This window comes from Rutilus rutilus (assembly GCF_951802725.1).
Source record: "Rutilus rutilus genome assembly, chromosome: 7".
NCBI classification, from domain to species: Eukaryota; Metazoa; Chordata; class Actinopteri; order Cypriniformes; family Leuciscidae; genus Rutilus; species Rutilus rutilus.
Window position 1 is genome coordinate 5,588,233 of NC_140221.1, and position 12,806 is coordinate 5,601,038.

The following is a 12,806-nucleotide window of genomic DNA, read 5'->3' on the forward strand; positions in this document are numbered from 1 at the left end:
GTTGGACCTGTCTATGAGTAGGACGTACGTCAAGCGCCCCCTGGAGCATCAATCCTGCATTCTCCTTTTACCCACAATTCTGTGCGCCGGAGGTGTTCCGTGATTTAACAAGATGGCGGACTCCTCGGTAAGCATCTCCCAGTCAGTGTGGTTTTGTGTATTTTAAGTGATGTTTTAAAACATGTCTCTGTTGCATTTGGTCGCTGTCGTTTATAATGGCATTATGTCCCAATAGGTGGAAATCATTGAAGGCTGCCGTCTTCCCGTGCTGCGAAAAAATCAAGAAAATGAAGATGAGTGGCGTAAGTAAGATCCGAACAGAATGTAAACAAAAGACTCGCAGTCCATATTAAACTGTTTATTTAATTAGGGACCGTTCTTCTTACCGAACGTTATAAAACGCAATGTGGTGATGGTATTAGCTGACGCTTTACTGTATGTGATATGCAACTGAGTGGTGTGTGATTTATATATTCCAAGATTCACATGCAAAATATCATTGTTGTGCTATAGTACGTTTTGTTGGAGAGAGGGCAAACGTGTTTTTTTTCGGTCTACTGGTGATGTGAACACATGACATTCTCTTAATTCCTTATTATTAAGTTAAAATCTTAATCCAGCAAAAAAACAGCCTGTGTGTTTGTAGCTGCTTTCACATGAGTTCACTCCAGGCTGGTCTAGATGTTTGTGTTGCTGGACTATCAGTTGGTGGGGCCAGATAGTTGACATCTAGTCCGAAAAGCACATTTCTAACGGGATTCATCTGAAATACAATTTTCCTTGTGTGATATGAGTGGATCCGATTTAAGCTTTCAGCTGTTTGAATGCTCCTTTATCCTTTTATTCCTTCAAAGCGTTGGCTGAAATTCTCAGTGTCAAAGACATTCCTGGGAGAAAGCTCTACTATGTCCACTATATCGACTGTGAGTATCTAACATTTACCTGACAAATAGATAAACCAGTTGTACCTGGCTTACGAATACAATTATATTTTCATATTACGATTCTATTTGATGCAAGATTTGTTCAGCCTTTTTGCTAACTGCAAAGAAAATATACATTTTTGTTTGGGCAAGTCAACAAGCGACTGGATGAATGGGTGACTCCAGACCGGTTGGACTTGAAGAAGCTCCAGTTTCCCAAAAAGGAGGCAAAGACCCCTACGAAGAACGGCCTGCCGGGGTCTCGCCCCAGTTCTCCAGAGAGAGATGTGGTAAGAACGTCATTTCAAATCTGCCTACGATGTTAGGATTTCTGAGATGAAATGTGACACGTCCCCACCTCAGTGATTGACCTTCATTTTGAAACATTGTGTCTCAAGCAGTTGTTTACATGCCATGTAATCCTTTACCATCCTCTCTTCCTTTCTGTTCAAATTCAGAGGAAGAGTCTAGATCTCAACGTTCAGTCTGCTTCAGCTCCATCAAGAGGCAAAACCCTCCCCACACCGGTACAGACAAACCTGCCTATTTACACTAATAAAACTCAATCTGTCAAACAAGAGCTTTTAATCAATGGGCTGAATTTAGTTCGAAAAAGCAAATTTTCCAACAAGTGTGAGGGATGCAATTTTTGCCTCGACTCAATTTACATTGCCGATTTATCAAGCAGCTTGAACATTTCATGTAATGATAATGTTACTACTATTAAACTACTAAAAATTTCTGTCATCAGTTATCGGCATGTTGTTCCAAACTTTCTTCTGTGGAACACAATAGAAGGTTTTGTGTGTGTGTGTGTGTGTGTGTGTGTGTGTGTGTGTGTGTCCATCCATACAATGAAAGTCAGTGATGTTCATTGTTGTTTTGGATCTTATTGACTTTTTCTATAAGGACAAAACTCTTCAAATTGTTGTCTTTTTTTCTTTTCTTCAAAATATCTTCCACAGATGAAAGTATTACTGGTTTAGAACAACATGAGAGTAAATGATGACAGAATTTTGGGGTGATCTGTTATTTTAATAAGATAATATTTATAGTTTCCATGCCATACAGTTCTAGATATAGTATCTGTTTCAATTCATAGTATCTGTTGTAGAGTTGTTGTTGTTTTTCCCCTCCTAAAGAAAATCTATTAAGTGTTGTTTTCTAAAATGTATGTACACTAATGGTCAAAAAGTATCTTATGCTCACCAAGGCTGCATTTGTTTAAACAAAAATACAGAAACATTTTTAATATTGTGAAATAGTATTACAATTTAAAATAACTTTTCTAATTTAATGTATTTTAAAATTGAATTTATTCCGGTGATGAAAAGCTGAATTTTCAGCATCATTTCTCCAGTCTTCGATTCTTGAATGTCACATGATCCTTCAGAAATCATTCTAATATGCTGAATTGGTGTTCAATGATTAATAATATATGTCTTTATATATTATGTATTTATATATTTGTCATTTATTATAAAAGTATTTATATATTTAAAAATTGCAAACTTTTTTTCAAAATCAAAATGTAACTTTTGATCCATCTTATGTGTCCTTACTGAATAAGTGTTTTCTTTTCTTTCTTTTTTTCTTTTGTTATTTGGTTAAAAAATACTAAGCAGCAAAAAATAATTCTACATTGGTAATTAGAATATTTCTTAAGCACCAAAACACTGAACCGCATATTAGAATATTTTACGAAATATAATGTGAGACTAAAGACTGGAGTAATGATGCTGGAAAAAATTGTAAAATAAATACAAAAAGAAATTGTTGTTTTAAATTGTAATGATATTTAACTATGTTACTGTTTATACAACATTTGATCAAATTCTTGCAGCCTTCGTGAGCATAAGATGCTTCTTTGAACAATAGTGAAAAAAAAAAAAAAACTGGTAGTGAATATGAAAACATTTTCCATATTTATCATATATTGTCATCACTCATTACCAACATACTCATTACTTACTGTAATGTCTCTTTTAGAACATGAGGTAAGTGACTGGAATTTACTCACATCAGCTGTTAGTTGTGATTATTGTTATTCATACTTGGGTTTAAATGTTTGTTCAAGTCCGTAAACCTAAGTATTAATGACAGTTGGTGAAAACAATCCCATAGATTTACACTAAAGGAGAGACCCAAGCCATATCCAGGGACCAGAATATAAGATAAGATCAGGTTCGGTGCTCCTATTGGACAGAATTTTGTCAGAAGTAAAATTTTATTAATTTGATTTGGTGAACATGTCAGACTAAAAATTTACAAAATTAGTCTCAGACGGCCAAATCGTGGTCAAAATCGTACCGTGTGTGAACCCAGCCTAATGATGCGTTCAAGTCCTGGGAAGTTCATCTTTACGAGTTGGGAAGTTGTTTACGACGTCACTTTCGTCAGAGCAAGATGGTTTTTAAGCTCTCCTTCTAGAAAAAGTTCTTGAAGAACAAATAATGTGCATCAGGTGTGTTTTGCTCTTTTATGTTTTGAATTAAATTATGAAGCCACTGTAAACTTTGTTACACATTATTTTGTTATATTACAATGCTATTATATTTTGTGAGGGCAATTAGCTTATTTTGTTGTAAATCAAACAGCCTGACAATATCACTGCTAAATACCTATAAATATTGTGGTATTCCTCCATGTTTCTCACTGACACGCCTCCAACTCGTAAAGATCGGGGCTTAAAGAACATCCAGAGCTTCCCACTCATATTTAGGACTTTTTGGTGTTGTTCATGTGTGTTCAACTTGTAAATACGATCTTTCTGACATGTCTAGAACGCACCATAATTCTGCCTTCACGTGCACGAAATTTCCTACTTCCCGCTTCTGAAGTCGTGATTACGAGCTTGTCAGTTTTCAGTTTTCAAGTGCTTTGTTGTTGGAAATAAATCATGGAGGACATCAGGTACAGTCTTGGGGGACTATTTCCTATTTCTTGGGGAAATCTTATTAAAGCCAAAATGAATTGAAGATATTTAATTTTAAATAAAATGTAGTGTCCCATTCTTTGACAACCATATAAACATTGACTGTGCTATCTAGAGAGTTAGCCTGCTGACAATTCTGGATTTGGAATGCTGTGTATTAAACATACAATATGCTTCAAATGGTTATTCATATGTAAATATGAATTACGGCAAATGACAGACAAGGCGATGTAGCTGTTGTGGAAAATTTATGGCCAACTTGGAAACTCAAAACTGTCAGATTTTTCCAGTTAGTAAATATGACTTGAGAGGGCAATTATGTCCAAATTCTGACTAGGAAACTCGTATTTACGATAATTCCGATAGCACATGAAGGCAGCATAAATGTGTCAGATAAGAGACATACAAATGTGCTGAGTGGTGGGTTTCCAGGAACAGAGTTGAAAACCACTGATCTAGAACAACCTAGCGCATCTTAGCTAACATATAGAAATGACCTTTTTCATTTCCTTTCATTTTCTTTGCAGAGAAAAAGTGATTTGTCTTTCTGATTGCTCTTTCAGAAGAGAAAAGCAGAATCTGTGTCTTTGGCAACACAAGTTACAGCAGCGATTCCAGTGCCTTCACTTCCTAGCTCTGCAGAGGCAAGTCAGGCCTCGGTCTATCCCGCCATGAGGGACTCCTCCTTCAGCATTAAATCCAGAGAAGAACATGAGCCGCTCGCCTCTCTCACCACGGTAAAAAAAGACAATTTTTTTGCGTTGAAATGAATCATGGTGTTTGTTGGGTTAGTCTGTCACAAGAGTTAATTAGCTGTTATTTAATTATCAGAATACAAAGAACATGTTGAGAGCTTATTCATTTTGTCTTTGCTTTTTTCTTCTTGAAGAATGGAACAACACGTCGTCTTATTCCTTCTCAGCCAGGGAGAAAAAGGAAAAGTTGTGGAGGAACGGATGAGGTAGTACCGGCAACTCGATTTAAAGATCTGCATGATGCTCATTTTTTAAATCTCTGTCAAATCTTAAAATGGCTGAGTCCCAGGTTTTGATTATCACTCATTTTTTAATACATTCTTACAAATCTCACACATTTTATTGTTATTTGCCTAGAAGTTGCTAGCAATAAGTTATCATATCTTGTTGGTTAGCATGAATCTGTGTGTGTGTGTATCTTCAAAAGAAGGTATACAAGTAAATATAAAGTGATCTAAAAAAACGTTGAATGTGAGGTTTTGGTTCTTTTTTCTTTCTTTCTACTTGGGATTTTAAACGCTACATTTCTGGACTGTTAAAAGAAAATTAAAACATGAGGCCGCAAGTCCCCTAATCAAATATATAAAATGTTTTGTCTACCCTACTCATAATTGTCGCTATATTTTTTTTGTTGCCATCACCTGTTTTCCTCCACTTTCAAGTAAAATGTCCCAAAGCTTTGCCTCCACTTGTGTTTTTCTGTTAGATGGTAAAGGTGTTCCAGAATAACAACCCTCGCTGCTCCACCGTCTATTTGCCACCAGGAGAGGTCCGGCTCCTTTACTTCCCATTGCCTTGATTGTGTGTCTGTTAAAGTGGAGGCATTTAGGAGAGGCTTTTTAGAGAAAAGTATGAAACTCAAACTATAGAGATTTAGCTAAAAAGCCATTGGATCTCATAAATGCAAGAGTCAGTTGTATTTAGGCTATGGAAGATAATAGTATTTCTTTTCCTTTTTCAGTTAATTGGGTAATAATAAATGAGTAATTCCTGATATTTACAGTGATAGCAAGATTTCCCTAGAGATATGATAAAGTTCAGAGTTTTTTTTTTTAATGCACAGGACATCTGCTTTTGTCATTGACTGCTGTTAGATGCCGTCCCACCATCTCTCTAACTCTACTCTCTGCTCTCAGGATTCGCAGGACAGTTCTGATGGTATCCCCTCTGCCCCTCGCATGACTGGTAGTTTGGTGTCGGACCGCAGTCACGATGACATCGTCACGCGAATGAAGAACATAGACTGTATTGAGCTGGGCCGGCACAGGCTAAAGCCGTGGTACTTTTCTCCATACCCACAGGAGCTCACCACCCTCCCCATCCTCTACCTTTGTGAATTTTGTCTTAAGTACCTCAAGAGCCTCAAGTGTCTCCAGAGGCATCTGGTAAGAGCCTAAGGACTGTAGTTAGACAGTACCTCTTACAGTGTCATATGAGAGTCTGTTTCCATCTCAGTAAAACTGCACCAAAAAACATACACTACTGTTCAAAAGATTTTGAAAAAAATACTTTTTATTTAGCAAGAACACAATTAATCAATTAAATTGATCAAAAGTGATAATTTATGTTACAAAAGATTTCTATTTCAAATAAATGCTGCTATTTTAAACTATATTCATCAAATAATCCTGAAAAATATATCCCAGTTTCCACAAAAACATGAAGCAGCAAAACTGTTTTCAACATTGATAATAATACATGTTTCTTGAGCACCAAATCAGCATATTAGAATGATTTCTGTAGGATCATGTGACACTGAAGACTGGAGTAATGATGCTGAAAATTCAGCTTCACATCACAGGAATAAATTACATTTTAAAATATATTCAAAAAGAAAACTGCTATTTTAAATTGTAATAATATTTCACAATATTAGTTTTTTGACTATATTTTTGATCAAATAAATGCAGTCTTGGTGAGAAGAGACTTATTAAAATGTTTAAAAAATCTTTTGAACTGAAGTGTATCTTTTGTAAAAAAAAAAAAAAATCCATCATATTTTTGTTTTGATGGTTTAATGCAAGGAATATTGCACATGAGTGTCATAACGTGGGGAAAAAACACAAGGCATATAGTCTACCTAATTTGGTTCTAAGGTAATGTTAATGTTGAACAGTCACAACAGATGTTTTATAGACTGTTCTATATTTGAATTGCTTATGTCCTTTATTTGTGCAGGTCAAACTATTCTTACAGTTCAATTTGTCAAGCTGTACTTGCATCTGGCGATGTTCTTACATTATTTAGCTGATTACATACAGGTATTACAATTAAATTCAGTCTAATGAGATGTTTCAATCACAGTTAATCAAAAATTATTTATATATATATATATATATATATATATATATATATATATATAATCAGTTTACCATAATCAGTTAAATTTTTTGAAAATTGACCTTATTTGCCACTTACACTTCTTTTTTCTGTTGAAAAGCACCTGAGCACAGACACACTTAAAACAACAAGCTTTAGTGTGCTCTTTGCTTAAGCAACATGCCCTCAGATAACTGTCACCTGTCTATAACTATTACAGACAAAATGCAACCTTCGACACCCTCCAGGAAATGAGATCTATCGCAAAGGAACTATATCATTTTTTGAAATAGATGGCAGGAAAAACAAGGTGGGTAACCTCTAAGTTTGTTATAATTCGCTTTGAACTGACTGATCAGGCAGACATGTCGAGAGAGAGAGAGAGAGAGGTGTGTGTGTGTGAGAGAGAGAGAGAGGGAGAGAGAGAATAATAATCATTGTGTATTTCTATTTGAATGGGTGGAAAGATCACCATTTTAACTGAACACATAAATGTCAGGGAATAGATATATATTCATGAATATGAGACAATTGCCATTGTGTCTAAAATCTAGGTCATCTGAAATTGCCAAGTTCTGCAAATTATAGCGTTCAGCACTTTACTGCAGGGCCATAACCACCACAGACTTTGAGCACCCTCCCCCCAATAGTGGAATCAAATCCCCCAGCGTGGATATATATACGCTTTTACAGCGCGAAGCGTCAGTTTAACATTAAAAGAGAGTGAGGTAATGCATGTCAACTGTTTTACGATAGAAATGTGAAACGACCGACAGTAACAGCAAGTGATGCAAACTACTCGACTTTTACTCAAATATGGCCGTTTGGAATTGAAAACATATGTGATTCATGTAATTCCTTACTGAGTACGACGAGACAAGAAACGTTTTACTTTTTCAGCATACAAATAAAAGTATGTGTCCATATTTCAACGCAAATATTATTTGCGAATGGTTCAAAATGATGAATTTCCCAACTAGAATTAGATCTAGAATTTCCTTCACTGTTCTATTTCTTTATGCTTTCTAAAAGATTGTTGACCCTATTAAACCAAGAAACGGTTACGGCCCTAATTTACTGGAGCTATAGTGTGGTTAAACTAATGTTGGTTTAGAGGGTTAGGGTTGTGAGGCACATGTTTATGGAAATATATTTCTTGATGGCCTGTTAAAATCATTTTTCTTCTTCCATTGCACAGACATATTCCCAAAATTTGTGTTTATTGGCCAAATGCTTCCTGGATCACAAGACCCTGTACTATGACACGGATCCTTTCCTCTTCTATGTTATGACAGAGTATGACTCGAAGGGTTTCCACATAGTCGGCTACTTCTCCAAGGTATAATAAAGCACTGATATTCTAAGTGTTTTACAATTTTGGCTAGTCCCCTTTTTTTGTTTGATAAGCTTGCTTGCATTTCATTGGCTGTGTTTTCCCCTCCCATTAAAGGAAAAGGAATCAACAGAAGACTATAATGTAGCCTGCATTTTGACCTTACCACCTTACCAGAGAAGAGGCTATGGAAAACTACTAATCGAGTTTAGTGAGTAATCATACAGTTATGTCTTTTTACTAAGGAACGTAGAATGTGATCACATAAGGAATTTTTTTATTATTATTGTTTATTTTTACAATGCGTTGAAAGTTATTGCTTGCCATCTCAGAATAATGTGTAGATCATATAAGCAAACCTTAAAAAAAAAAAAAAATTTTTTATATGTGTGTGTGTGTATATATGTATGTATGTATGTATGTATATGTATAATGTATATATGTATATGTATATATTATTTAAATTTTTTTGTTCACATCTGTCAGGTTATGAGCTCTCAAAAGTGGAAGGAAAGACAGGGACTCCAGAGAAGCCTCTGTCTGATCTGGGTCTGCTCTCTTATCGCTCTTACTGGTCTCAAACTATTCTGGAGATCCTCATGAACCTCAAATCAGAGAATGGAGAACGGCCGCAGATCACCATCAAGTAAGGATCTTCGTCTTTAACCTCACTATCGAAATTCTGATCCAAAAAGTGTATGTGGGTGAATTTGACTTAATCTCACTCTCTTTTTTTATTTTTATTTTTAAAGAATTTACATGAATATTTTTTGCGTTATGACATTAATTTATTGGCACGTAGCGTACACCCTAGTGTTCTCTCAGACATCTAGTTGAGACTCACTGCACTGTGTATTTTAATTAAAGAAGTATATAGTCTGTTGCGCTGCGTGTTTCAGAGCGTCACCATATTGTTAAATGCGAGTAGCTTATGATGTGGTGTTTTAAGAATCTCAGAGCGGTTTACATTAGATGCGTCACACTCCAACTCTGCAAGTGCTGAGAGTTTAACATGCATTTGGAAGCATAATGTGCTGCAGTTATGCTTTTTCACCTTTCGCATAATTTCCAACTTTTTTTGTAGACCTATGATTATAGCAAAGATTTGTAATGAGAAGTGGATGTAAACTTAGCTTAAAACTTTTTACAATGCAGTTGTATTACAATAGTAATATACAATATTTCTGTCTTAATATAATATAATACTATAATAATAATAATGTTGTTTGGAATCTCAGACAGCAGAGTTTTGGTTGATTGAAAATGGTATTAAATATTAATATTTTTCAAGATATTGTACCAAAGTTCAGTATTGACACCCCACCCCTAATTATCATTACTGTAAGGATTAAAAAATCTTTTTAATTAGAATTTGATCAGAGATATTCAATTGTAAGTGTACGTACATTATAATATTAGTTGTACTGCCTTTAATTTATGCAGATTTTAATTTAAAAAAATAGTCTTGACCAAATTGTTCTTACAATAATGAGAATTTAATGATTAACTTGTTTAATGTGTTTAATTCTCAAAGTGTATTACAATGCGAAATACAACTTTATGCGAAATAATTTACTTTTCCTTTGATTTGGGGGTCAGATACGACCCAGACATTTCTTCCAGAGATTTACCACATCCGTTATGATGGCTCATTTAAAAAAAAAGCTTGTAATAAAATTTGTTGGGCTGGTTGTTTTGTTCTTAACGTTATTTGTGATTCTCTCAGTGAAATCAGTGAGATTACCAGTGTCAAGAAAGAGGATGTGATCTCAACTCTTCAATACCTCAACCTCATCAATTATTATAAGGTAAGCGATCCCAAGCAGATGTGTGCTTCAGTTTCAGATTTCCCATCCACCCTAATTTGGTGTATTGGTGACAATTGGTGGTTTTCTAATTTTTGCATTAGTCGAGTGTGGTTTGTTGAGCTTGATTGATCTCCTTGCAGGGTCAGTATATCCTCACCCTATCAGAGGACATAGTGGAAGGTCATGAGCGGGCCATGCAGAAGCGGCACCTCCGTATCGACTCCAAATGTTTGCATTTCACTCCTAAAGACTGGAGCAAAAGGGGCAAGTGGTAAAGACTGTAGGAGGACTGCTAGCAGCCGGCTAACATGTCACATCCCGCTCAGAGGAACTCAGTTCAAGAGACTGTAGCTGTTCCACAAACAGACTTGAACTGAAATGTGTCTGTGCAAGAAGACAAAAACAGTTTAATATTGTTAAAGATTCCACTGTCCACATCTGCATGTTATGTGACTGACTTTTACACGTTTTTATATTCTGTGAAATTCATGTTAGTCTGTTATTTGTCTTAATGTGGAATGGACGATTGTATTTTTAATGTTGTTTTCTCCCACCATTTCAGTAGATCCTCTTAGATGCCTATATTTATGGTCTGTGCCATGTTTTATTACTCTGACCAACAACAGTATTCTACACACAATCATCAGTGCTCTGCAAAGTGACATGACCTTGTTCATTTTCATTGACTTCCGTGATGCAAGCGACAGAAACCATTGGTGACAGGATGTAGGTTTTCCCAGCTAAAGAAACTTTATGTAAATAAGCAGCGATTTTCAGGAGCAACTACAAATGGCAGTGAAGACACATGATCCATCTCGTGTGTCAAGACAGAGAAGTTAATCATATATCGTTTTTTTTATCATGTTAAATCAAGGCTACTCGCCACATACAAAATTGCCGGCTTTTGGCTTCCCTCTTGTTTTCACTTTTGTAATCAAACTGAGTTGTTTCCAGAGTACATCAGACAGTCTTCTAGCCTGAATGGTCTCTTGGATCCGGATAGCCCTCGACTTGCTCTTTGGCTGCACACATAGTTTCTTCTCATATTATACGTTTCATGCACTGATTCCATTTTAAATATTCTTTTTCTCCAGAAAGTCTTTTACGAGAAAGAAAACCGATTTCAACAACATGGAAATCTGTTAATGCTGTAAGTGTTATTGGGCAGCTAATAGTGGAAACACTAGCCACTGTCACATGCAGTAATGGCTATGAATGACATTTATGGATGTTATTCCATGTTGTTTACATGGAATCAGTTTTTTTTTTTTTTTTTTTTTTTTTTTTTTTTTACTAAAGCAAAAACATTCTGGGGGGGAAAGGGTTATTTAAATGCAATCTGTACATATATAAGATATAAAAAAGAGAAACTGTTTGCAGTCTTTTCCATTGTGGCTATGAATATGCGGCCAAAACAAGCAGAGACCTTTGGCAATTTGGTTGTGTTGAGTAGCCTTTATTTAATATAAATTTAAACCACTACGCTTAACATCTCTGTCTTGTCTACACATGAAATTCGCTGCTTGTTTGCATAAAGTTAAAGTTTTGTCAGCTTGTCTTTGCTGGGCAGGCCTTCATCCTGTTGCCGATGGTCACTGTCGCTCGTGTCGCCGGAAGTCGGCAGCTCTCCATGGAAAATGAATCCAATCACACTTTATTACGTGTCACTGGTGGAGTGAACTGGGCTAGAATGGTGCTTTACAATGTCATTGTGTCTGTACATAATATACTACACTTAAAATAAATGTCTTTTCTACACTGGTATGGTATGTATCTAGGATCAAATGTGCATGGATGTATTTGGATACCTGCACATTTATTACTTTTTTTTTATTTATTTTTTTTATCTTGTGTATTGTTAGAAATAGTATAGCTTGAAAGTATTTATCTAAAGTAATTTTCTGGCATTTTTAAATTGCTTACACTCAAGCTAGCCTACTAGCTAGCTTACCGAACCTGCTGACTTTATTAATATAATATTGCCTGCGATATTTTGGTAAGAACGTGCAATAATTAAATATAATAAAATAAAAAATAATATATTTTCCCACAAAATAGATCCACACCCCTTGCAGAATCTGAAAATGTCAATTATTTTGACAAAATAAGGGGGATTTATTTAGTACTGTCCTGAATAAGATGTTTTATTATTATTTGTCCACAAGACATAAAAAATAGCTGAATTTATAAAATTGACTCCGTTCAAAAGTTTATGTACCCTTGATTCTTATTACTGTGTGTCCTTACCTGGATGATCCACGATGGTTGTTCTTGAGTCCCTTGTTTGTCCTGAGTAGTTAAACTGCCCAATGTTCTTCAGAAAAGTCCTCCAGGTCCTGAAAATTCTTAAGTTTTTCCAGTAACTTTTGCAAATTTGAACCCTTTCCAGCAGTGACTATGATTTTGAGATCCATCTTTTCACACTGAGGACAATTGAGGGACTCAAACACAACTATTAAAAAAAATTCCCTGATTCTAAAAAGATTCACAAGAAATATTTGGACATCTTCATCCTGTTCAAAAGTTTTCAACCCCCGGCTCTTAATAATGCATCACGTTTCCTTTTGGAGCATCAGTGAATGTTTGAGTCCCTCAGTTGTCCTCAGGGGATTTTTCTGAAGAATATTGGGCAGTTTAACTGCTCAGGACAAACAAGGGACTCAAGAACAACCATCACATAACAAAAAAACAGTTGTGTATCATCCAGGTAAGGAGACACAGTATTAAGAATCA

At 35.5% G+C, this 12,806-nt stretch overlaps 1 protein-coding gene across 1 annotated transcript; it reads left to right on the plus strand.

Annotated features, from left to right (window-relative positions):
• On the plus strand, positions 1-10,734 carry kat5b (K(lysine) acetyltransferase 5b). Its single transcript, XM_084413490.1, has 15 exons — positions 1-127; positions 236-302; positions 855-923; positions 1,077-1,213; positions 1,382-1,450; positions 4,422-4,595; positions 4,748-4,819; positions 5,320-5,382; positions 5,750-5,998; positions 7,153-7,242; positions 8,131-8,271; positions 8,383-8,476; positions 8,752-8,911; positions 9,992-10,073; positions 10,214-10,734. The coding sequence occupies exons 1-15, from the start codon at positions 113-115 to the stop codon at positions 10,346-10,348; spliced, it is 1,617 nt and encodes a 538-aa protein (XP_084269616.1). The 5' UTR covers positions 1-112; the 3' UTR covers positions 10,349-10,734.
• Positions 10,735-12,806: the final 2,072 nt, after the last annotated feature.

Bases quoted from the DNA above. Each gene is read 5' to 3' on its own strand.
- kat5b (XM_084413490.1), top strand. The intron at 1,214-1,381 runs GTAAGAACGTCA...GTTCAAATTCAG, and splicing joins GTTCTCCAGAGAGAGATGTG to AGGAAGAGTCTAGATCTCAA. The intron at 8,912-9,991 runs GTAAGGATCTTC...TGATTCTCTCAG, and splicing joins CGGCCGCAGATCACCATCAA to TGAAATCAGTGAGATTACCA.